The following is a 26,630-nucleotide window of genomic DNA, read 5'->3' on the forward strand; positions in this document are numbered from 1 at the left end:
TTTATTATGCTTGTTGTGTGTTTGATTTTATGACACTGTATCAGATGAACATGTTATTGACAATTTATGAATGATGCGATTTTTAAAACACTTGCATTATTTGGCATAAAATCAAAGTGTAATTTTTTTATAATGATTTTTCATACACCAGAATGGATGTTGGAAGTGGGTCAGATGATGAGTCGCAAGTAGAGGCAAACAACACTACCGAAGCTGGATCAAGTGGTAACCAGCCTCCAAGGTGGGACGATTACGAAGCTTGGAGGAGGCGTGATATATCTAGTAGTAACCAGCCTCCAATGTGGGACGAATACCTACTTTCGAGGATGCGTGATAATTCGATGTTGGATAACATGTTTATGTTTACAATGGCAGCAATAGAGGAAAGCGCATTGCCAGTGTTTGAGCGAATGCCAGAACATAATATTGGCTTACGTGGACGAGACTATATAGTTGCAATTCTCAATGGACATCCGAATAACTATTGGAACTTGTTTCGGATGGAAATATATATGCATTTGAAGCATTATGCAATACATTGCGGGCGAATGAATATATGGCATCGACAAGAGAGGTTTCGATAGAGGAAGCTTTAGCAATGTTTGCATACACAATCGCACATGCCCAAGTTCAACGAATCACAGGCAACTAGTTTCAACACTCTACTGAAACCGTTAATCGGTATGTCTATGCAGTGATGCTTGCCCTATGTAATCTTGCTCCTGATGTGATTGCACCTACACATACTACTGGGGTGGCACCTTATATTCAAGGAAATCCAACACATTATCCATGGTTTGAGGTAACAATTTCTTACTCTGGTTTAAAGAAAATGAAATATACAGTTGAAAATTAAGAGACCATGGTCGGTCCCATTTTATTAAAAACGGGAGAACTCACAATTTTACAATATATGATTGCAGAAATGTTATGGTGCAATTGACGGGACTTATATCGATGCATGTGTGCTTGCTGAGGCAACTAATGTGTATCTATCTCGTCATCAACGAGTTAGCCAAAATATGCTTGCAGCCTGTGATTTCGACATGAAATTCACATTCATATACACTGGTTGGGAAGGCACTGCCCATGATGCACGCATATTTATGGATGCGTTGAGTCGTCTAGGGATCAATTTCCCATTGCCTCCTGAGGGTAAGAATTGTTTTTCATTAATTTATTGAGTTACGATTTTTTGTCCTGACGTAATATTTGAATCCCACATTATTTTTTTGTTAGTTGGTTTTTAGGTTATTATTACTTGGTTGATTTCGTCTTTCCGTGCACACTTGGATTTATGCCCCAGTACCCCAGGGTGCGGTATCATAGGTCTGACCGACATAACAATAGCTCATTCTCTAGATATCAAGATTATTTTAATTATCGACATTCTTCCTTCCGAAATGTGATTGAGCGTACATTCGGTGTGCTAAAAAAATGGTTTCGAATTTTGAAATCAATGAACCCATACAGGGTGACACGACAGCGGTATATTGTCATTGCATGTTGTGTCATGCATAACATTATTCGATTAATTACACCGAATGATAAGATATGATGTAAATTTAACAATCCGAATCTTTATGAAGGACAGACTGTTGAGGATAATCTGGAACATTTGTTGCATATGCCTGACATGCCATCTGCCTCAGGACAAGCCATGGCTGGAATCAGGGACTCTATCGCAATAAATATGTGGGCACATAGGGAGGCCCATTGAAACTTGCTTTAATTTTTTTTTGTATTGTATGTTTTTATTTTTTTTGTACATGTTTGTGGATGTTGGGATTTTTTATGTTTTGTATGTTTTGGGATTTTCGCATGTATGGACTAATTCTAATTTGTATTATAATTTCAAAAGGGTTTAATTAAATAAGTTTGGGAGTGAATAAAAATGTGAAATAGTGCAGCTGCGAGTTGTCATCATGACATAATATTTAGCCAAAGATTGATTTTTACAAATTTTGATTACAATAAATTTTAGTATAAATAATTTTTTAAATCAAAATTCATTATTATCATACTTGTTAAATGAGAAATGCAAGTGATGTTGAAGTTGGGTAGGAATATATGTAGAAGATCGTATATTAGCTTTTATCGTGTTTATGAGCATATATACAAGAAAAAATTGATAATAGGGGAGCATAAGGACGTCCCGGCAATTTCAAATGGGTTTAATTAAAAAAATTTTGGAGTGAAACAAAAATTTCAAAATAGCTCACTGGAAACATATCATAATATATAGCAAAAGATTGATTTTTTTATAAATTTTTATTTAAATAATTTCCTATAATACAAAACAAATTATGAAATGCATAATAATTTTGAATATGTTATTGCCCCCGTCGTCCATTCAAATAATTTTGATTTAGGCTACGTTATATATAAAATTTGTATTTCAATGCGTTATGAAGTTTTAATTTGTAATAAAATCCAAAATTTGTATTTCAATATGTTACCAGAAAGCATGCATTTGTAATTTGTAATAACACGTTATCGAAAACCATGAATTTATAATTTGTAATAATATACAAATTTTTTATTTCACTACATTACTAGAAATGTTTGCATTTTTTAATCAAATTTCTATTTTAATTATTTTCTAATAATTATAATTAATTTGTAATAATATAATTAATTTTTATTCAAATTTTGATTTTTAATTTGTCTTGGGGATTATTTATTATGCCATTATATTTATTACTATAATATATAAATAAAATCATCATTTCATCATCATTATTAATAAAATCAATCATTGATGGGACCCACACATTTTTCAACTACCTATCTAAAAGTTAACAATTCAAAATACTTCATACATCCAAACAACTCAAAATACTCTCAATGGGACCCACAAACTCATTTTAATATCTACTCATAACTATTCACAAACATTTTCAATACTTCTCAAGTATTCTCACTAACCAAACGTAACCGTACCGCCCCCGGCCCCCCCTCCCCCAGGCGGTAATATTGAACGGTAAAAACAGAGTATCATTTTCCTTATTTAAATGGTCCTCCCATTCAATAATTTAGTGATGGACAGAGATCAAATCGCAAACAAATAGGGAAACTTTTTTAAAACTCAAAATACTCCCCAAATTTTATTCATGATTACAAAAAATTCATAATCTCTCTATTTTTTTTTAAAATTTCAATATACATAAATAGAAATGCTTCTTTTCTCTTTCTCTCTCTCTCTCTCTCTCTCTCTCTCTCTCTCTCTCTATATATATATATATATATATATAATCTATTTTTGAGGATTTGACCCCACTAAAATTAAGTTAAAGAAATATAATAAATTTATTTAAGGTCTTAGTTATAGCATTATATGCTTAATATAACATGAAAATATTTTGATTTTACATGAAAGTTGATAAACTAGCAATTACATACTGTAATGAAAGATTGCCTTATAAAAGATCACTTGATAGTTTCTATCTAGAAAACAAGTTCTAAATATTTCATTACAAAAATAATAATGGATGAATATTATTTTATGAGATATTGTGTTAGAGATCTAAAACATATAATGATATGAACTGTTCCCATCATATAATAAGTTGTGTTTTAATTTTATAGTTTTATTTCTACATGTATGTAGCAAATTATCTAGATTTAATTTGATATATAATCTAATTTTATATATAGTTATGTTTTCATAATTTTTTATGAAATTAAAATTAAGACTTATCTTTTTCTAAATCAAACGGTCGAAAAATTGGTACTCCAAAAACTTACTAGATCCGTCAGTGTTGTTAGCCAATGGAAGCGAGCATTCGTGACAAATGGAAAAAATAAATATAAAAATCTCTTCAAATTCTAAAACTATTCCTTTTATTTCCTTGAACTCAATGAACTTACTTGGGCCTTAAGAGAGGTCCAACGAGGACACAGTGCAAACTTATATTTAGCCCAATAAAATTGGCCCAACGAGAGGGTCACAAGCCCATTACCAAAAAAGTAATGCTGAGAGGATAAGCCATGGGCATCCCAACGAGGAAGGAAGCGTCCACTCCCAATAAACTAACTTGACTTATATACGTATCGTAATTCGTGTTTGCGGATCATGTTTATATTATGTCAAGTCATGAACATTTGATTATATCGATTAACTCAAACACGACATGTTAAACTAAACAAATTAGACATTCAAACCCTAACATGACTCATTTAAATAACGAATCATGTTGTGTCATCCATTTTGACCCGTTTAAGAAATAATTAAAAATAAATAAACACGACACAACTCGTTTCAATTCGTTTCAAGTTAAACTAACCCATATAACTCATTTGATCTGATTAACATAATTTCACATAAAAGTTCAAATCTATATTTATTAGTAGCCATAATATCTTTAAAAAAATAAAACTATTAACTAACAAAAAATATCAATTTTTTTTTTCAAATTTTAACATATAATAAAACCAATATTACAACCCAACAATTTAAATTGTAATTTTAGAATAAAATTTAAACAGATTATTGCAGGTTAATTTCGGGTTAAACGGTTTAACCCATTTATTAATCATCTTAACGGATCAACACTTTTTTATCCAAACTCATTTATATCAAACTCAAACCTGGTAATTTCATGTTGTGTTCGTGTTGGATTTATGAGTCATATCACATATTGTCATCCCTACTATCAAATGACATTTTTAAGAAAGTAATGATACACTTATAATCATTTTTATAACTTTTATATAATCATGCTTTAAAATGAGGGTATTTTTATAAAATAATGTTACTTTTATAATTATTTTACCAAAATATCATTCATTTAAAACAATGTTACAAAAATGGTAATGTCTATCATTTTCCTTTCGGATAATCCCCACCAAGACAATAAACAACAGAAAAAAGGAAAAATGGTGAGCCCGAGACTAATATGTTTGGTCTCGTTTGTTTTCGCATATAAAATGAGATGAGTTGAGATTAAAGTTAAAAAGTTGAATAAAATATTTTTTAATATAATTTTTATTTTGGGATTTGAAAAAGTTGAATTATTTATTTTATTTTGTATTGAAATTTAGAAAAATTGTAATGATTAGATGAGATGAGATGAGATGAGTTGAGAAGTTTCCTGAAAACAAATGAGCCTAGTACTCATATATGTCCTAAGATTACAAGTCCTAATTAATCTAGGAACATAAGTTAATTCTCTTAACTAGTACAAACAGATATAAATCAGCGGAGTATTCTCTCAACTGCTTTCTGTTTCTGGAAAGCGATAGAGGTGAAGTCGTTAGTCATCTTCCTCCACTGAGGAAGAGAGGATCTCTTTGCTTGCGAAGTAAGCAGAGGAGTGCGATAGAATAAATGGAGGATGTGTGGAGGAGGTTGTAGTTGAACGATGAGGAGTGTCCGATTGAAATTTAGCAGGATGTGCTAGGGTTGACGAAATCGAAGGGCGAAAGAAGTTTGGTTGGGAAAGTGATTTCGGATCGTAGGATTGGAAGGGATATTGTTAGATCGATGATGGAGAAGGTATGGAAGGTTGGTAACCATTAGAATTCATGATATTGGGAATAATTGCTTTGTTATTTCTTTTGTAAATCGAAGAGATAAGGTGAGAGTTCTCAATGGTTGTCTGTGGCTGTTTGATAATCTTCTGTTTTGTTCTTAAGGATTTTGATGGTGAAACGCAGCCTAGTCAGCTTGATTTTGATCATGCTTGTCTATGGGTGCAAATGCTTAATTTACCTTTGAGCTATATGAATAAGAAAATGGGGGAGGTTATTGGAAGATCTTTGGGGGAGGTTAGGGAGGTAGATGTTCAAGAGGATGGCGTGGCTTGGGGGAGGTGTTTTAGGGTGAAGGTGGAGTGTGATTTAGGAATGCCTTTAGCTCGTGGAAGAATCATTATTGTGGAGGGAAGATCTAGCTGGGTGCCATTCCAGTATGAGAAACTGCCTAGGATTTGCTTTAATTGTGGAAGGTAATGCATGAGAAGGATGGTTGTAAGGAAGGGGAAGGGAATTCTGGTCAGCATGGTGCTTGGCTGAGAGCTACTTCTCAAACTAGGAGAGGCAATGCAAAAGGCACGAATCAGAGAGAGAGTGAGTTTAATGAAGAGAAGAAGGAAAAGTCAGAGACTAATGGTGATTATGAGGATAAGGGAGAAGTGCTTAAAAGGGGAGGAATGGAAAATGAAGTTGTAAATGAAGGGGAGGAATTGAGTAGTGGTTTGGAGTTACAATCTGCAGTTACATTGCACGTGGTGAGCAAAGAAAGGCCAGATGTATTTGACTGTGAAAATGATGGTCAGAAGGTTGGTTCTGAAAGCAAGGTGCAGCTGGAAAGGAAAAGTCTTAATGTAGAGGAAGAAGTTCAAGAAAGCAAGCGATCCTCGAGATGGAAGAGAAGGGCTCGAGCTAAGCCTGAGGTAGGTAAGCTTTCTAGTTCTCTTATTGCTTTGAAAAGAAACTATGAACATGGGGAAGATGAATGTGAAATGATGATGGATGTGAAGAGGATGAGAGGTAATGACTTTTTGGTCTGTGATGAGGACAGGCTAGGGTGGTGGCTACTGAGCAGCACCACCTGGCATTATGAAAACGTTATGTTGGAACTGCCGAGGGCTTGGCAACCCTCGGACTGTTCAAGACCTTAGCCATATGGTTAAGGAGAAGAGGCCTGCTCTGGTTTTTGTTTGTGAAATAAAGGCTAGAGCTCATAAAATTGCAGGATTGCAGAGAATACTAGATATGGAGGGTTGCCTGGTTGTGGATTATGTTGGGAGGAAATGAGGTCTTGTGATGTAAACATTTTCCTTTCAGATTTGAAGCTTGCTGGATTAAACAGGAGGAGTGTGAAGATGTCATTAGAAGAGGATGGGGGAAGGGACAGTCTATTGCAGAACCTTCTCAAAGTGTTCAGTCCAAACTCAAGACTTGCAGTGATTCTTTGTCTTCATTCTTTAAAGGAAGGGATAAGGGGAGAGGGAGATTGAGCAGATAACATGTAGAATAAAAAAAATTCAAGAAAATCTATGTCAAGAAAATATGGAGGAGCTAAAGGCTTTGCCAGACAAGGTTGGGGTTTTGTTGGAGCAAGAAGATGTGATGTGATGTGGAAGCAACGTGCAAAGAGAAACTGGTATAACTCTGGGGACAAAAATACTAAATATTTTCATGAGTGTGCAATTAGAGGAAGAAAAGGAATAAGATTGTGTCTATCAGGGATGGGCAGGGAGTACTGAAGGAAAATGAGGAAGATGTTGCTGCTGCTTTCAGAGATCATTTTTCTATGATTTACACTAGTGCCAATCCTTCTTGTCAAGCCATTCAGGAGTGTATTGATGTTGTGGAGCCATGGGTAACAGTGTCTATGAATGAGTTTTTAGAGAAAGAGTTTCAAAGAGAGGAGGTAGAGGAGGCTTTGAAAATGATGGGTGCTTAGAAGGCTCGGGGACCTAATGGTTATGGGGCATGTTTCTTTCAATCTTTCTGGCATATAGTAGGGGATGATGTATGTAAAGCAGTGTTGGTTTTCTAAATGGTGGTAATTTGCTTGATGCCATTAACAAAACCTATGTAGCTCTGATTCCTAAAGTAAGTGAGCCTAAAAGTGTGAATAAATATAGGCCTATAAGTCTTTGCAATGTTGTTTATAAAACCATTGCAAAGACTTTAGCTAATAGACTAAAAATGGTACTGGATGAGGTTATTTCTAAATGCCAAAGTGCATTTATTCCTAGGAGGTTGATATCTGACAATGTAATTGTAGCATATGAGATGTTGCATTCGATGAAGTGTAGACAAAGAGGAAGAGTGGTAAGCATGGCAGTAAAACTTGACATTTCAAATACCTATGATAGGGTGAAATGGGGGTATCTGAAGGCTATTATGGAAAAACTGGGATTTGGTGCTAGGTGGATTGGGTTGATTATGAGGTGCATTTCATCAGTTTCATATGTTGTTCTTGTAAATGGAAAGACAGGAGATTCTATTAATCCAACTAGAGGATTAAGATAAGGAGATCCATTATCTCCTTATCTTTTTCTGATTTGTGCAGAGGGGTTAAGTGCACTACTGGAACAGGCTAAGAGGAGAGGTGAGATTAAAGGGGTTTCAGTGGCTCGAGGGAGGTTGAAATTGACTCATCTCCTATTTGTTGATGATTTTCTGATTTTTGGGAAAGCTTCATGGAATGAATGGATGAAAATCAGTGGGATAGATGTATGAGAAGGCGGCATCGGGGCAAAGCTTGAATAAGCATAAGACAACTATCTTGTTTAGTCCTACTGTTTCTTCTGAGGTGAGAGCAAATATTGTGAAGGATTGTGGGGCAAGAGTGCAAAGCAATTGTGAGAAATATTTAGGGTTGCCAATTATGGTTGGTAGCGCTAAATACCAATCTTTTAGTAACATCAAAGATAGAGTATGGAAAAAGTTGAGTAACTGGAAGAATCAATTTTTGTCACCCTCAGGTAAAGAAGTTCTTCTCAAGGCATTCATCCAAGCTATTCCCACGTATTACATGAGTGTTTTTAAGTCGCCTTTGAAGCTGTGTCAAGAGATAGCATCACAAATGGCTAAGTTCTTGTGGGGTTTTAAGCAAATGGATAATAGAATCCAGTGGAGGAGTCGGGCAAAAAAGCGATTGTCAAAAGTTGTTGGAGGTTTGGGGTTCAGGGAATTAGATGCTTTTAATAAGACCCTACTTGCAAAGCAGTGCTGGAGGGTGGTGTTAAACTCTCAATCTATGGCTTCAGTAGTTCATAAGGATAAGTATTGTCGAAATTCTATAATCTTGAAAGCTTCTTTGGGGTCTAAGCCTTTTGCTGTTCGGAGAAGCTTATGGGGTGCTATGGAATTATTGAAGGATGGTTTGGTTTGGAGAGTTGGGGATGAGAAGAATATCAAAATTTGGGAAGACAGGTGGATTTCTAAGGCAGTAACTTTTAAAGTTCAATCTCCTGTGAATATCCTAAATGCTGAGGCAAGAGTGGAGGATTTGATTATTGAGAAGAAAGGGTGGAATGAAGAGTTAGTGAGGCAACTTTTTAATGGTGATGAAGCAAATATAATTTGCAGATTACCTGTCAGTATTGCTGAGCTCCTAGATAAGCAAATATGGGCTTATTCAAAGGATGATTTGTTTAGTGTGAAATTTGCCAATCATGCTGAAATGAGCAAAAGAAGAAGGGGTAAAGGGGAGGCATCAGAAGAGGTAGAGAAGGCTTGGAGGAAATTATGGAAGTTGAATATTCCAGGAGTTGCAAAAGTTTTTGTTTGGAAAGCCATTACCAATTGCCTTCCAACAAAAAGAAATCTGATGAGTAGGAAGGTTCTAAGAGAAGCCTTATGCCCAGTGTGCAAGCTGGCTGAGGATTCAGTTTGTCATGCCTTGTGGAGTTGCAATGGGGCTAGTGATGTGTAAGCTTGTGAGAGGAGTCCAGTGCAGAAGTGGTCTAGTTGTGAAATGGATATGTTTGATCTATGGACAGAATGGACCTCGAAGCTTTCTCAAGACCAATTGGAGGTGATAGCCTTGGTTTTGGGAAGGGTGTGGCTAAGAAGGAATGGTGTGGTTTTTTAGAACAAGTTTGAGGGTCCAAATGAAGTTTTTAATCTAGCAGCAGAGATGTTGAGTGACTTTCAACAAGCTCAGAGCAAGCAAGGAAGTGGCCAGAGGTTTGGGACTCAAGGCAGTAGGATTACCCATTGGAAACCACCTGTTGGGGAAACAGTCAATGTCAACTGGGATGCAGCTCTGAAGATTGATGAGAACAGATGTGGGATTGGGGTGATTATCAGGGATAATTGTGGAGAAGTGTTAGTTACTTTGTACTGTCCAAAGCTAAATGTTGCAGATCCTGTTATGGCAGAAATCTATGCCCTTTGGAGGGCTATGAAGTTGTGTAATGAATTAAATTTCGAAAGGGTGCAGTTAGAAGGGGATGCCTTAACTGTGATTCAAGCTATCAAAAAGGCAGAAGCCTTGTAGGTGTGGCATGGCCAACTGATAGAAGAATTGAAGGTGGTTTTGACTAACAGATGACATTGGAGGGTTGGGTACGTGAATAGGATATGTAATAGTGTTGCACAGTCTTGCTAAAAGTGTTTTACATGTAAATGAAGAGATAGTGTGGATGGAGAACTATCCTCAAGAGATTAAGAAACTTGTGGAAATTGATAAACTTTGTAATTCTGTTGATTCATGAATATAACATACAGGTTATTCTTTTCTTCAAAAAAAAAAAAAACTTACTACCAATAGATGACCTCCCAAAATAATATTTGTATTAAACTATCTGCAAGATGCACAACAGAGCCCTCCCAAACAAGATCTATGAATGTAATATGCTGGAAATTAAATGTCCAAAACCTCAAATAATATTATGGTACTTATAACTATTTCTGTGTTTTTCTTCTCTAATTAAGTTATACTATGTATCACATCCTCATTCCACTTTTATTACATTATACTTCTGTGTATTGCCCATTAAAAAACAAATTATTTAAGGGTGTTGCTCTCACCATTATGAGAGCTTTTGCTATGAAATTTTTTTTTAAAAAAAAAAAAAAAAAAAAAAAAATTAAGAAAGAAAAAACCTCTAGCTTGTGGGGTGCAAAAGGTATTCGCTAGAAAACCACTATAAAGAGGACATTACGCCCAACCGCAAAACATCGCACGAGCATGCAGCCTTCAAAACAACAAAACCAGGAGATTTGCACCACCAATATTTATTTCTCAAAGACCAAACTTTCTAAAACATAATGCTCTTTGGGTTATTAAAGATTCAATTACCGTGATATTTACATCTTGGACCAAGCCTGATATTTACATCCCCTGATATTTACATCCGCTGCCAAAAATGCTCGTACAAAGTGGCATATGTAATCCTTCTAGCTTGCCGGGATCCTCCCAGCCAAGATAGAAACAAAGCTAGCAGAGTCAAAATAATAAAAAGCACGTATGCTCGCCAATGGTTGATTGTTCTAGTATAGAATATACCCAACAGGCATTTTGGCGGCTGCTGCTCTTGGTTTGGATCATGTTCATCTTTCTCTGCTAAGTAGTTATCGACAGTTTCGCCACTTTCCCATGATTCTGGTCCCTCTGCAGGAAATTTCTTTGCTTCTTTCAGTCTTAATTTGATTCTGCGATATGCCGTGCCTTGTAAAGGAGGCACCTGTGAAACCATTTCTTGAATTGGTTGTTGAGTTTCTCTCTCAGCCTCAGACACATGATCAGTCATTGTCGGAAGGAATAGAGGAGAAACAGACAGCAACGATTCATCCAGCTTAATGATGTCGTCTTTCAGTATCTCTGCATAAAAATCTTCTTCAATGCCAATTTCCTATAATGCAAGCAAGAATAGAATGGATTAGAAGTCTTTCAAGTCTTTTAGAAGTCTTCAACAACGCAAATGGCCCAAATGAAACCTACCTTCTGTTGACTGGAACTTTCTGCCATTGTAACCTCATTTGTTAGTTTCTGATCAGATTCAGACGTGGAATCAATTTGATCAAGGGAATAAGAATCATGACTGCTACCAACTGCCTTGTCCCCCTCAGATAATCCCGACTGTTCAATGCCAACATCAGAGACTGCACAAGGCAAAGTCAACAAATTCGTTTGAGTTGAAGAAGCTTGGTTTGTAGAATCAGTTGGACGGAACTCAAGGTTCTTCCGGAGACGACAAACAACAAAAGAATCCTGCATGCACACCCAGAAAAGAATCCAACAAAATACTCGTAAACTTTGACCAGAAAGAACCTAACTTAGTTTAAGCACAAACATCTTACAATTAACTAATGCTGGTTCACTGAAATTGCATGTTTCATAAGGTACCATTTCCAATCAAAATCTATCTTCAGCAAGGAAAATAAGTACGCAACCGAGCAACAATTAAAGCCGTGCTGCTTAAATTTTTCCGGGAGGATATGAACTAGAAGAAGATATATAACACAAAATTCTAATTCCCAGTGATTCCAAAACATGTCAGAAAACAGTATGATTTACACTCTTTATTAAGGAGGGGAAGAGATGTAAAGGAACCGCCTCTCCTTTTGGATGTTTGGTTGTTATGGAAAGAAAGGAAGGGAAGATGGTGGATTGGCAGGAGGGGTAGTGAACAGACAAAAGAGTGTGAGTTGATTTCTCCAAACCTAAAAGAAAGTAGAATGCCAATCTCAATTTCCCAGCCCTTCACTTCTCTATGAATTAACTGAGAAAACTGATTTCCTTCCCATTTTCCCTGCCTCGCTTTTGTTTTCCTCCCATTCTAGGGTCTTGAGGATATGAATTCAAGAATCATATTTCACTAATGCAATATTCAACTCCAATAAGACTTTTGTAGTTCTTTTAACATATATGCTAAAAACTAATTAATGGAAAAAATTACACTTTACCCCTTCAAGCTACACCACAGTACCACTCTTTTTGCTGACCACCTAATATCAAAATTATCACTTTGTCCCCAATTTGAAACATAAGTTGCCATCTAGCCTTTATAAAGATCTAATAATTAGATAGATTAGAATATGTGACATGAACAAACGGTTGGATCTTAAAGAGTGACAAATCGCAAGGGAGGTAGTAGTTTAGACAGTAAAATGACAAGTCTGTATTGCAAAAGAGGTGGTAGCTTGGGGGGCGGGGGTAGCATGCAATTTTCCCATAATTAATAATCATTTCAGTATCTCAATTGTTTTTATGCATCCATATTACATCCAGGAACTTCAACAACAATGGATTCATTGTAGTGGATGACAAGTGTTTTTGGTTCGAAAATATACTTCTACCAGTATCATACCCATAGGGCAGGCACAAACTTTCTTTTCGTATTATTGATATATCTAATGCAGCCTCAACGTCACTAGTGCCAGAAATTAAATCATAAATATTCTGCAACAATCCATGAACTCTAGGACCAAAGAACCTGCTTATCCAAGGGTATCCGAAGGGCCCTTACAAGTGAGCTCGGTGCTAAAGATCAGGATTTCAGTGACTCTCTTAGCATAAAAGGGTTAAATAAGGCTTAGACTTGAGCACAACAAAATAACATCATTTTCTGTGAAAGGCCTAGTTGAAGATTTTGGTTATATTATATCATGCAGATACTACAGCCACTATTTCCCTGAGCTAACGACATATTTAGCGGACACATTAGAGGCCAGTATGGAAGGTGGCCCCTTTGACTAATTCTGCCCTATTACCTACCTGCCACTGTTTCCCCATCCATGCCTTACTTGCCCCCCATCTTTATCATTTGATTTATTTATCAAACACTACAAATATATAACAAATAGTAAAAAAAAGGAGGAATCAAGCTATCATGTACAAGAAATTCAAAGAAACCTACAAGGTCAAAAAGTCCCAGTTAAATTGGGCCGTCCCGACTTGATCAGATGGGAGTCAAAAGGTTTTAAAGAAGGCTGCGCAGAAGGTTTTAACCAGATTTGCTTTGGTTTTTATACTTTCACCTTGCTTATATATCAAAGTTGAGTCTAACTCCTTATGTCTCAAAAAGATAGATGTCATCTTAAACACTGTACTAAGGTGACTAAGCCACAGGAGCAGAGACGAGACAAAGACTAAGGCAATGATTTGTTGAAGACTAAAACTAGCCTAGCCCTGGTTAGGCAGAGATCAAGGGATGCGCAGAGCACAATCCTTTTTGTTGACGTTCGGAAATCATGCATCCCTTGTCTTTGAGTCAAGAAAGATTTCCATAACTGGCGAACTTGAGGCAGAAAACTAAATCCAAAGAGAGGTAAAACCCCTCAATAGAAGGAGTGAGACCATACCCTTATCTATGAAAGACTAGTTTAGAAGGAAGTATCTACTCCTTTCCTCTACATGGGGGATATTGGACCCAAGATTTCCCTATCTAATTTCCTAATAACTTTTCTTTGAAATTTCTGCTCCAGGATAGGGTTACGAGTGTGTAGATTGTATTTGCCTATCAAACAAAGAGATTTGCCATATAAAGTGTAGAAAAACAAAATTCAACTCAACTATTTAGCAGAAGATCAAATGTACTCATGATTAAGTCACCTGGGAAATCCCGGTCATGCAATATTCATGCATAATCCATTCAGTCCTTTCCCCTTTTGGTGCACGACCTGTGTGGAACACTAGAGTCCTCTTTGTACCTATCACATTGGAACCAGACTTTACATTTCTTTCTTTCCCGGTAGCTTTCCAATACCCCAATTCAGTAGCCCTCCTACTTTGCGAGCCATTTGGATACTTTCTTCCCCGAGCAGAAAAGAAGAACCACTCATTATCCGATTGAATGACTGATTTGGCTGTTTGCAAATTTACCAGCACAAATAAGTAACTAAGCCCAGGTAAAAACAGCGGCTGAGTTAAGAGAAATTGCATCAGAATTCACAGACATGTAAACAGGTTCCGGCACAACATACATAACAGAACCAATATGGCACTTGATGTTTAGAAAACACATATTTAAACATGTTGGGCGCTCCAAACTTAAATAATCAATTGTCCCTGAAGTTACTTGGATTTTTTTTCTTAAGATTAAATGACAAAATATCACGCAAACTGATAACCAGACTTTGTGGCTGACGGTTTGAATTAATAATTAATCCAAGTACAGAGAAAGCAAATATGTTAGATACTCAAAGTATGTTGTTGCAAGTATGGAACATCAGATTCAATCTGCAAACAAAGCTTAAAAATCTTCCTTATACAAACAACAACTATAATTTTTTAAGCTAAAATTATGTTCTAGCAAAGAGGAAAGGGGCAATAAGAAAATAATGTTTTAGAGACGATCGAAAATATTTCCTATAAAACTAACAATTCAAAAAATCAGAAGAATAAAGTAAAATAATACTTAAAAAAGTCAAAACTTTTTATGATGAATTTCCTACATGCATTAACTTAATCAACACAAAATTCGTCAAGAATCTGAACCCAAACTGTACAAACCCAAAAATAAAATAAAATAAAATAATACAATAACAATAATGAACTGACAATAAGACCTGATTACGTTGGATGTCTTGTGCCAAAAGAGTGCAGTGATGACTTAACAACGGTGGAGTAATGCTATATACAATCTTAATGTGTGCAAGCCCTGTCCAATTCCTTTCGAAAATAGGCGGCCACCATGAAAAAGTAAATTTTCTTGTGTGGATCCCAAGTGTGACGCATTTTTTTTAAAGAGACTACTTAGAGCTTAACATCGCAACTAAAGACTCTGTTGAGACTAAAAATATATAAATATGAAAACTTCCGGAGAACATATATCTAATCAGCCTAAATTAGCATATCTAAAATGAGATATCGGTTATATTTGGGCAGCCTAGTTTGGTTACACAAACCAAACCATCTCATCTCATCTCATATAATTATTACAATTTTCTCAAATTTTTATACAACATATAATAAACAATTCAACTTTTTCAAATTCCAAAACAAAAGTAATATTAAAAAATTATATTCTAACAATATTTTATTCAACTTTCAACTTTTATCTCATCTTATCGCATCTCATCTGTGTAACCAAACGAGACCTAAAGGTTTTACCGCAAAAAGCAAACAACTCCATTTTTAAGCACATGAATAAATGCTTTGATTGAAATTCCGACCCCCAAACATCAACATCAGAAGAAACCAATCGAATAACCACCTGCTCAAACACGAATTAATTGATGCCTAGTAACCAACAAAAAAAAAATTCAACGATGAAACTCAAATTTTGTTCATCTAAAATTTGAAAGGAATCATTAAGAAATTCTAACAAGAAATTTAAGACTAGAGTAAACACATTTAGAATAAGGTCATATATTATGTGCCACATTTTTAAGTGAAAAACAAAATATCAATTCCAGTTTCAGCCAGCATCAGTTAATACGAGGTTATGTCTTCTCTGTCGTTCTTTCAAGACTGTACGAGGAGAAGTGTCAAAGTATCCTTCCTTTTGGAGGAGTATTTGGGGTTCCAAGTACCTGCTTCAAAAAGGGCTAAGATGAAGACTTGGCAATGGTCTTAAAGTCAAGATATGGGGTGATAAGTGGCTGCCCATACCAAGTTCTTATAAAGTTCAGTCACCTGTTAAGGTCCTTCATCAGGATTGACAGTGAGTGAACTTATAGATCAAGTTAAAGGCTGCTAGGACTCTAAGCTAATTCACGGAATCATGAATAAAGAAGAAGCTGAAATTATTAGTGGGCTTCCTTTGAGTAAGTTGGGGTCTGAGGATAAAATGTTCTAGGGATTTAGTACACGTGCCTAATTCAATTAAGAAATAATCTTTGCATCAGCCCCTATTCAAAACGCGAATAGCTTTTCCTTCTCCTCTTCTCTTCTCAAGCTTCCTTCTCTGCGAATCAAGCTGCCCCAAACTGAATCAAGTCGATTTCGGAAACACACACTTGCCCCTCAACTTCATCCGCCCCTCTATCCCTCTCTTGTCGAAGCTCAAATGAATTATACAAACAGGGGACAAAGCATCTCCAACTCCGTTTTAAGGCCAGACCCCTCTGCCAAGCCCGAATCCCATTTCCTCAAATCCAGGACAAAGACCAAGTCCGAACCCAACCACCACCAAAAAAGCAGGCCCTTGAGTGTTCAGCAGTGAAGTAGCGGTGGAGGACGCGATGGTTGTGGCTATGGTGGTGCGAGAGTGCTTGGCTTTCTTACGGGAGCTGCTACCAACGGGTATGTCACGGAGGGTATCGCCGTGAGTCTAGTAGCAACGGCAGGACTTGCAGAAGTGGCGGGGTGAGAGTAACAGAACTTGGTGTTGGTGTAGTTGCAGCGCAGGCACGGAAGTTGTTCTTGTTCCGGTGGTGGCGCTCCTGGGTTGTGGGCTGCCTTGGTTTGCCTAAGGTGCTCGCCGGAGTCGGAAGACACTTTGGGTTATGATCAGTGTGTCTGGATAGTGACGAAAGGTTGCTTTTTTTTGGACGAGAATGTTGAAGAAGAAGAGCATGAGGATGAAGAGTAGTATTTCAGTTGGTACTTGTGAGTTTGATGGAGGGGAGGGATTTTATGGAGAGAGGGATCAGAGAAGAGATTGTACAGGAGGAGATGGTTAAGGGAGTCAGGGACAATGCAAAACGCATGTTTTGCTTGAAAAGAAAAAAAGAAAAAGAAAAAAGATATACGCGCAAGGTGTGCTACAAATCAACCGTGAACAGTAGCTGATCTGTAGAAAAACTCTTCAATTAAAGTCTTTCTTAGGAAAGCAGCAAATGAGGCTCTTCCAACAAAAAAGAACCTGTTTGCACCATCTGTGGGCTGGTGGAAGAGTCCATATGTCATGCTTTATGGTCTTGTACTGCTGTGTCAGATGTATTTGCAGACTCTTGAAGCCTGGTACAGAAATGGCCATGTATAGAGGAAAATTTTTTAACTCTTTGGGAGAAGCTGGTGAGTAGATTGCAGAAGAATGAATTGGAGGAAATAGCTTGTGTATTTAGAAGGATATGGTTCAGACGAAATGCTGTAGTTCTTTATGGGAAATTCAAGAGTCCTACCTCGATTTATAATCATGCTAAGATTGAATTGGAGTAGTATAAAAGAGCTCAGGTTTTATCAAGGAACTCTGTTCAGACACACAGTACCACAAACAGAAATGTGAAAAGGAAGAAACCAGCCAGTGATTGGTACAAAGCTAATTGGGATGCAGCTTTGGATGTGAATCATGCAAAGATGGGTGGTGGGGTTGTAATCAGAAATTGTGAAGGTTCTTTAATTGCTACTCTATGTATGCCTCAGTTTTTTGTTTCTCCTCCTGTGTTAGCAGAACTCAATGCCTTACGGAGAACCATGTCTTTTTGTAAGGAAACTGGTTTAAGCAGTGTTATATTTGAAGGTGATGCTTTGAATATCATTAAGGAGATTCAATCACCTGAAGAAAACTGCTCCTGGTATGGTCAGCTTATTGAGGACATTAAGAAGGTTTTTTCTGATTGTAGCTGCTGGAAATTACAATATACGCCGAGGGAAGGAAACAATGCTGCTCATCAGACTGCAAAGCATGCTTTGAATGTTGATAATGAGACTGTATGGCTGGAAGATGTTGGCATGAGTTGTAACATATGGGTAGATAGGAGGAATTATAGGAAGGGGGATGGAAAGAAAATTCTTTCCATCCACACGAGAACGTGATTATAGCAACCTGTTCTGTATAGCCTAAAATAGAATATTTATTCTAGTTGTATGTATATATTGTAACAACCGATTGTAATTGATTATGAATGAAAGAGTAAATATTCTGACATGGTATCAGAGCAAAATCCTGGACCTTCTTCTTCCCGAAAACCTTAATACTTGTTGTCCCTTACCTCGCCAACCATGTCGTCGGATTCTGATACAGAGCACCAGTCCATGTTTACCGAATTCACTTAAAAAATCACTGAAGCTCTGAGTAGAGTCCAAACACCGACCCTTTCCACTGATCCCCCTGCTGCTCCGATTGGCATTAAGTTGGATGGCACCAACTATGCCCTCTGGTCCCAAGTTGTCAAGATGTACATCTCTGGCAAAGACAAGTTGGGATATATCAATGGTGATTTTCCACAACCATCGTCGACGGATCCCAGATAACGCAATTGTCAAAGGCTGGCTAATTAACTCAATGAATTCCTCATTGATAGGGAATTTCATTCGGTTTCCTACTGCCAAAATGGTGTGGGACTCCATTGCTACCACTTATTTTGATGGTAGTGATACGTCTCAGGTCTATGACCTTAGACGTCGTGTGACGCAGCTTAAACAAGCTGGAGGCTCCTTGGAGCAATACTACAATGATCTTCAGGGGTTATGGCGTGAGATTGATTTCCGGCGTCCCAATCCAATGGAGTGTGCAGTTGATATTCATCTGTATAATACTATCCTTCAAGAAGACCGGGTGTATGTTTTCTTGGATGGCCTTGACGATAGACTGGACAAGATTCGGGGTGACGTACTGCAACTTCGTCCATTCCCTACCGTAGAGCAAGCATATGCTCACGTCCGCCGCGAAGCAATTCGCCAGACCGTTATGATCACTGGCATCGCAGATGGTGTTCCTAGTGCTGCTCTTGCCACCAAAGGACTGCGACTTGGGTCTACCAATGGGAAGCAGAAATCTCGTGCGTCGTCTGATAGCTTGAAATGCACTCACTGTGGAAATCAGAGGAATACACGTGAAACTTGCTTTAAGTTGCACGGGTATCCTGATTGGTGGAATGATTTCCAGGCTAAGAAACGTCGTGACCCAGCTCGTAACGACGAGGATCTTGGTACTGCAGCTGTGGCTCATGCAAGAACCTCACTTGTCGTTTACACCAGCGGTTGCTCACGGTTCGGACCTTCCTTCTTCTCCTAACCCAGGTAATCTTGGCTGTGCTTATTTTAGTTCACTTGGTAATGCTGAACGTGGTGGATGGCTACTGGACTCTGGCGCCATGGACCACATGACATTTGATGCTAAGGATTTTACACAGACTTCCTTACCAAGGCGTACTAATATTGCTAATGCAAATGGTGTTATTTCCCCTGTTACTGGCGCGGGCATTGTGAACTTAACCCCTACTCTGCAACTACCGAATACATTACTTGTTCCTTCACTATCTCATAAGCTTCTCTCCGTAAGCCAAGTAACGTCTGATCTTAATTGTATTGTGCTTATGTACCCTGCCTTTTGTCTTCTCCAGGACATTCTCACCAAGGAGATCATTGGGTGTGGTACTAAGAGAGGGGGGCTCTATTATATGGAAGACTTTAGCGTGGGCAAAGCTCTTCACATGCAGCATTCTGTTGGTGACGAAGAGAAGGAGATTTGGCTTTGGCACCGTCGTTTAGGACACCCGTCCTTCACCTACATGAAACACTTGTTCCCTGATTTGTTTTCTAAGTTGAAACATTTTGATTTTCAATGTGAAACTTGCATTTTAGCAAAAAGTCATAGGGTTTCTTATCCCTTGCGTCTGAATAAAAAGGATACTCATTTCGCCTTGATACATTCCGACGTGTGGGGTCCTTCACCAATTACTATTGTATTTGGGTTCAAATGGTTTGTGTTGTTTGTGGATGATTGTACTCGCATGACTTGCCTTTATTTGCTCAAAAACAAAGATGAAGTTTTTGGTGTGTTTAAGTCATTCCATGCTATGATAAACACCCAATTTTCTGCTAAAGTTCAAGTGTTCCGATCAGACAATGGTGGTGAATATGTTAATCACCACTTTCGGGATTATTTCAAACATCATGGCATTCTTCATGAAACCTCGTGCCCCCAAACCCCTCAGCAAAACGATATTGCTGAGCAAAAAAATCAACACGTTCTTGAGACTGCCCGAGCTCTCTTAATCGGTGCCCATGCTCCTTCTCGGTATTGGGCAGATGCTGTTACCACTTCCGTGCATCTTCTGAACCGAATGCCCTCTAAAGTGTTGGGTTTTCAAACACCATTACAAGCTCTTGCGGCACATACTCCGCTGCCCACAATCTTGATGCTTCCACCACGTGTGTTTGGGTGCGTTGCTTACGTCCATCTCCATAAGAACCAGCGGACAAAGCTAGATCGATGTGCTCGTCGGTGCTTATTTTTGGGGTATGCATTTCACCAAAAAGGCTATAGATGCTATCACCCCACTTCTCATCGCACCTATATCTCCATGGATGTCACCTTCATGGAAACCAAAACTTTCTTCCCACCCACTTCTCCTCTTCAGGGGGAGATTGGCCAGGAAGAGTGAAAATGGGTGGAACTAGATTGGCTAGGCTTGTCTGAAGCACATGAGGAGCCGATGCAATCAGAAGGTGTTTCTCAAGCTCCTGATCATCAAACAGTTAATCATCAAGAAGTCAATCACGAGGCAATCAATCATGAAGCTGCAGTTTCTTCCCCCTCTGTAGTACCCGAAGACCCAACTCCTGAGAATGATCCTGAGGTAAGCTCTTTGAATGACAATATTATAGAATCTCCTGCTGGTTATGTATTACCTCACAGGCACAACCGTGGCAAACCACCAAGCCGCTACTCACCAGATATTGAAGAAAGAAGATCATTATATCCCATTGCCAACTATGTGTCCACAAAGGGGCTGACCGAACCCCTCAAGACCTTCATGCATGACGTCTCTACCCAGCATGTTCCAACAAGGGTGGAGGAAGCCATGGAAGACCCGAAGTGGACTCAAGCCATCAAAGACGAAATGGAAGCCTTGATGAAAAATAAGACATGGAACCTAGTACCATTACCAAGAGGAAAGAAAGCAGTTGGGTGCAAGTGGGTGTTCTCTATCAAACACAAAACTGATGGCTCTATAGAGAGGTACAAGGCGAGACTTGTGGCAAAATGGTATACACAAACATATGGTGTAGATTATCAAGAAACTTTCTCACCAGTAGCGAAACTAAATACTGTTCGAGTGTTGTTATCTCTTGCAGCTAACTTAGATTGGCCACTACATCAGTTTGACGTGAAGAACGCCTTTCTTCATGGTGATCTTGAAGAAGAGGTGTATATGGACATTCCTCCAGGCTACTCAGTGACCACGGGAACTAATGAAGTGTGCAAATTGCAGCGAGCTTTGTATGGATTAAAGCAATTGCCGCGGGCGTGGTTTGGGAGATTCAGCTTGGCAATGAAGAAATATGGTTTCAAACAAAGCAACTCAGATCATACCTTATTTCTCAAAAGACAGCAGGGCAAGGTAACTGCTTTAATTGTCTATGTCGATGATATGATTATAACAGGAGATGATAGAGAAGAAATATCATGGCTCCAAGGGCAATTGGCTGGTGAATTCGAAATGAAAAATCTAGGTGGGCTCAAGTATTTTTTGGGGATCGAAGTTGCTAGATCAAACGACGGCATCTTTCTATCCCAAAGAAAATATATCCTAGATTTATTATCTGAGGTTGGATTGTTGGAGTGCAAACCGGTAAATACCCCGATTGTCCAGAATCACAAGCTTGGGAATTATCCGGACCAGAAACCAGCTGATAAGGGGAGATATCAATGGTTAGTTGGCAAACTAATTTATTTATCACATACGCGTCCAGATATTGCATATGCCGTGAGTGTGGTGAGTCAATTTATGCATTGTCCGAGTGAGGAACATATGGAGGCAGTAACTCGGATACTGAAATACTTGAAGTCATCTCCAGGGAAAGGGCTCATGTTTTCTAAGAATAATCACTTGGAAGTCGAGGGTTATACAGATGCAGATTGGGCCGGGAACATCTCAGACAGGAAGTCAACCTCAGGGTATTTTACATTTGTTGGTGGGAACCTTGTGACATGGAGAAGTAAGAAATAGAAAGTAGTGGCACTCTCTAGTGCAGAAGCAGAGTTCCGGGGGATGGCCAAGGGTTTGTGTGAACTCCTTTGGCTGAGAAGGTTGCTAACTGAGATTGGCTTTGTTCCCACATCAAAAATGAGTCTTTTCTGTGATAATAAAGCTGCAATAGATATCTCTCATAATCCAGTTCAGCATGATAGAACTAAACATGTGGAGGTGGATCGGCACTTCATCAAACATAACCTTGAGACAAAGACAATTCGATTCCCATTTGTCAAATCTGAAGACCAGCTAGCAAATATACTTACCAAAGCCGTGTCCAGCAAAGAATTCTACAACTCACTAGTCAAGTTGTGCATAAGGGATCCGTATGCATCAACTTGAGGGGGAGTGTTGGCGTGAGTTGTAACATATGGGTAGATAGGAGGAATTATAGGAAGGGGGATGGAAAGAAAATTCTGTATAGCAACGAGAACGTGATTATAGCAACCTGTTCTGTATAGCCTAAAATAGAAGATTTATTCTGATTGTATATATTGTAACAACCGATTGTAATTGATTATGAATGAAAGAGTAAATATTCTGACAGAAGATGGCCCAGATGTTATTAAGAACTGTATTCTTGTTGAACAACCATGTAATTGTTGAGTTATGAATGTTCAGAGGAATTTTTGTCAAAAAAAATTCGAGTTTCAGCCGAACCCACTACTTCTATCTGTTTTCTCAAGTCTCGTGAATAAGTGAAATTCAAAATATAAAGTCTCAAAATTTTAAAAATAAAATCTCATTCCCTTCTGCTTTCCTTCGTTTTCTCAGTAACCAAACGCAAGTAAAACTGTATTCGTCAGTTCTACCTCCCCCAGATTTCCAATTCTCTTACTAAAGCAAACACAAAACGTGGCTCTGTAACAAAATACAAATATTACAAGCACCAAACAAGAGAGAGAGAGAGAGAGAGAGAGAGATGATGTATGTTCCAATTAGTGCTTCGTTGGCCTAACAAACAAACCAACCTGGTAAGTCCCAAGGCTCGTGTCTGCAAATTTCAACTTCGGAAATCACTTCCACGCAGTTCTCAGACCCCTCCAGCTTCTTCTGCAGGTAAAAGGAGATCAATTCCTCGTCCGTGGGCGAGAACCGAAACCCCGGAAACGTCGTCGAGGCGGCTAACGACATCTGTGCCGCCATCGAAGGCCCCTCCTTTTCAATATCTCCCGAAGGCCCCTCCATCGCTTTCTCTTTCTCGTCTTCAGGGTTTAAGCAACTTAACGAGAAGGAAAACGGAATCAACGGAAACTGAAAAGCTGGGAATTCGAAAACCACTCTGCCCTCTACCTTTTGGTGGGTTATTCCTTTCTCTGTCTAGCGCTTTCTTTGGTCTTCTTTCTTTCCGTGGGTTGCTTCGCTTTCAGTGTTCCAGTGTGTAGACGAGGTTTTGAAGGCTATCATGGCGCGAGTGACTGCTCGCCCGCGCGTGCGAGACTTGTCACGGACAACCTTGGCGGCGGGCACGGTACGAAACGTGGTGAAAACGTCACACGTGTTGATGATTTCACGGTTTAACGAGGGAGAACTATGCCTCGGAACCGTTCTAGAGTTTATTATCCTAATTTGTTTTTCGGTAAGAAAAAAATTACTTTACTTCTCAAGTTGAATTGCTCAATTTGATATAATTTTTTTTATTTAATAATTAAAAAATTGATTTTTAAGTATATTAAAATATTTTTTTTAATATTTTAATATATTAAACAACGTAAAAATTTAAAAAAAAAAATTAAAAAGTAACAAATAGTCAATTTGAGTAGATTATTCTGGACAACAGAGTTGTCCGACTCTTTCGAAAATGCTACTAGGCTTTGGCATGGATGTAGAGATATTTCTTAATCATTTTATCTCATCTTATTTTAATATTTAAATATTATAAATATAAATATTTTTTAATTTTTAATTTTTTATTTAATCATTATCTAATTATTACAATTTTTTTAAACTTTCAAATAAAATATAAAAAACAACTCAATTTTTCTAAATTTAAAATATATATATATTATAAATTATATTCTAACAGTATTTTAAATTTATAATATTTTTATTCAATTTTTTCGATCAATTGTATTTTTTTATTTAATAATTAAGAAAGTGACTATTAGTAAATTAATATTTTTTATTTTTTAAAAATGCTTAAAGATGTTTAAAAAATGTTTAAAAATAAAAATAAAATAAAATAAATACATTTGCACTTGTCGGTACAATACAGGATACCATTTTTTGTCCCCCTAGCATTGTCCTTTTTTTTTCACATAGACGGCAGCTTGAGTTTCACCTCGTATATGCAACTTAGAGCTCATTTGAGCAAGGGTGTAAAACTATCGGTCCGAACCCAAAAATCCGACCGGATCGATAGTCTTATTAGTCAATCTTGAGGTGTAGTTTTTTTAGACCGAACCGGATCGAGATCGACCAAATGTATATATATTTTTAAATATTATATATATAATATATTATTTTATATAATAGTTGTATAAGTTAATTATGTAATTTTCATTCAAGGGATCACCATTCACCATTTGTACAATAAAATTATTTCATATTCATTAACTATATATAAAATGTTAAAGACATAACTTAATTTTAATTTTACTAATTTACTTAATTCTTTGTATTAATTTTTTTGTCAAAAAAAAAAGAGAAAAAAGAGGAAAAAAATATTCATGGACTAAATCAGACTGACCAAACCAATAGCTAACGGTTAGGTCTGACAAAAATGATAGACCGAAATTTTCGGCTCATGAACCCTCCCGGACCGGACCCGACCAATTACACCCCTACATATGAATATTTGGAGTATCTCATAATTTTGTGAGAGAAAAATTTGAATAAATATATTATAAAATTAAAAAAGTTGTAGGAATATAATTTTTATTTTGAAATTTGAAAAAGTTGTATTGATTTTTGTTTTTTGTTTTAAAATTGTATTAATTTTTGTGTTTAAATATGAGTAGCGGTGCTGCTCGCACCCCTCAAGAATATTGCCACCCCTGGCGCGACAAACTCATCAAACAATCTACCGAGGGTTTCTCTAACCCTTGTTGCAATATGATCCACTCATGCCTTGCTATGCATCAATCCTAATCCATATACCATGCCATCAATCCTATATTGGGAGTTAAGAACAACAGCCACATATAGGAAAATACTCATGCTACTTAAATCTCTCAAATACTTGTCATACTTAATCCTCATCATCAATGTCATCTCTCGCAATCTAGTTTGGTCACTCATGCACATGTAATTCAATTTTTCTTTCACCTTACGTATTTGTTGACAGAAATAATTGGATGTATGGTACAAAAAACCAGAAAGACTTATTGTGACCTTGTAGAAAACCCTAAAAAATTTTACAAAAGTCTCAACAACCTCTCAATCATCATTAGTAAGCTTGCCTAATCCCCCATCAACCTCAATATGTCTGACATATTGAATATCTTCATCATCCATTGACGCAAAGACCAACTTATATTATTTAGTCATCACAACATCAAAAATGTTGAGTTCTATCTTGTACGAACAACTTGACAAAGACCCTTCTTGCATGTCATACCCTAAGCCCTCATGGCAATATTGAATTTCTCAAATCTAATAGGTGAAGATCTAAAAAATCTCACAACAATTCTAACATGTGCAGCCGAATTATCAAGATCTTTTAAACCATCATTGACAATTAAAATCAGAATATGTGTAGCACATTTCACATGCAAAGACTCACCACCCATGATTTATTTATTTGTCTTTCTAAGATAGATTTTAAAATGCCCCAATGTAATATTGTTAGAAAAGGCACTGTCAAAATGTAAGTCACAACCCGTTCCAACCTCCACTCATTTATTGTGGCCTTCAAGGCCTTCCCAATCGTCTCACCCTTGTAATTGAAAATTTGACAAAGTTTTAGAATTTTCTTATTTAAAATTTTTTTGTCAAATTTCTAATCACAATCAATAAAATGGTCATCAAAGACATATAATTATATTTTTGGATGGATATTCATGTATTGGTCATGAAGTAAACTCTTTGACCCACCAATTGGCACCTCAACAAATATTTCTCTACACTCTAAAGTTTTTTTATATCATTTGCCACTGTGTGATGTGAAGGAAGGCTAAACCTAAGTTCCAAGTACTTAGAATATGCTTGGAGCCATTTACCCTCAACAAACTAAAACAGTAGCTCGTTCATGATGACCATACTAGCTAGGTGTCTCCTTGCAATGACCCGATCTTATATTTTTAGGAATAAATTACAGATAATTTCTTTTAAGCTCAATAAATGAGTTAAAGGCCCATGTGAGAATTATCAAATAATTTTTTTTGAACCTAGAGTTAATGCTCCATTATTATTAT

The 26,630-nt window shown here is 37.3% G+C and overlaps 2 protein-coding genes across 2 annotated transcripts; one reads left to right on the forward strand and one right to left on the reverse strand.

Annotated features, from left to right (window-relative positions):
• The first annotated feature begins 9,598 nt into the window (after positions 1-9,598).
• Positions 9,599-9,961, forward strand: LOC108998928. The gene has a single exon (XM_018975701.1). It carries the CDS (start codon positions 9,599-9,601, stop codon positions 9,959-9,961), a length of 363 nt encoding a protein of 120 aa, XP_018831246.1.
• Positions 9,962-10,666: 705 nt separating this feature from the next.
• LOC108998959 (NAC domain-containing protein 60-like) lies at positions 10,667-23,659 on the reverse strand. Its single transcript, XM_018975733.2, has 4 exons — positions 23,247-23,659; positions 14,021-14,274; positions 11,408-11,677; positions 10,667-11,318 (listed from the first exon to the last, which is right to left on the reverse strand). The coding sequence occupies exons 1-4, from the start codon at positions 23,461-23,463 to the stop codon at positions 10,815-10,817; spliced, it is 1,245 nt and encodes a 414-aa protein (XP_018831278.2). The 5' UTR covers positions 23,464-23,659; the 3' UTR covers positions 10,667-10,814.
• Between the last annotated feature and the right edge of the window lie 2,971 nt (positions 23,660-26,630).

Source organism: Juglans regia, chromosome 14 (assembly GCF_001411555.2).
Source record: "Juglans regia cultivar Chandler chromosome 14, Walnut 2.0, whole genome shotgun sequence".
Lineage (NCBI taxonomy): Eukaryota > Viridiplantae > Streptophyta > Magnoliopsida > Fagales > Juglandaceae > Juglans > Juglans regia.

Excerpts from the sequence above, each read along its gene's own strand:
- LOC108998928 (XM_018975701.1), top strand. The coding sequence starts at position 9,599 with ATGTTGAGTGACTTTCAACAAGCTCAGAGCAAGCAAGGAAGTGGCCAG.
- LOC108998959 (XM_018975733.2), bottom strand. The coding sequence starts at position 23,463 with ATGGAGGGGCCTTCGGGAGATATTGAAAAGGAGGGGCCTTCGATGGCG. Across the intron at positions 11,678-14,020 it reads GCATGACCGGGATTTCCCAG|GATTCTTTTGTTGTTTGTCG; the intron begins GTGACTTAATCA and ends GTGTGCATGCAG. Across the intron at positions 11,319-11,407 it reads AAAGTTCCAGTCAACAGAAG|GAAATTGGCATTGAAGAAGA; the intron begins GTAGGTTTCATT and ends CTTGCATTATAG.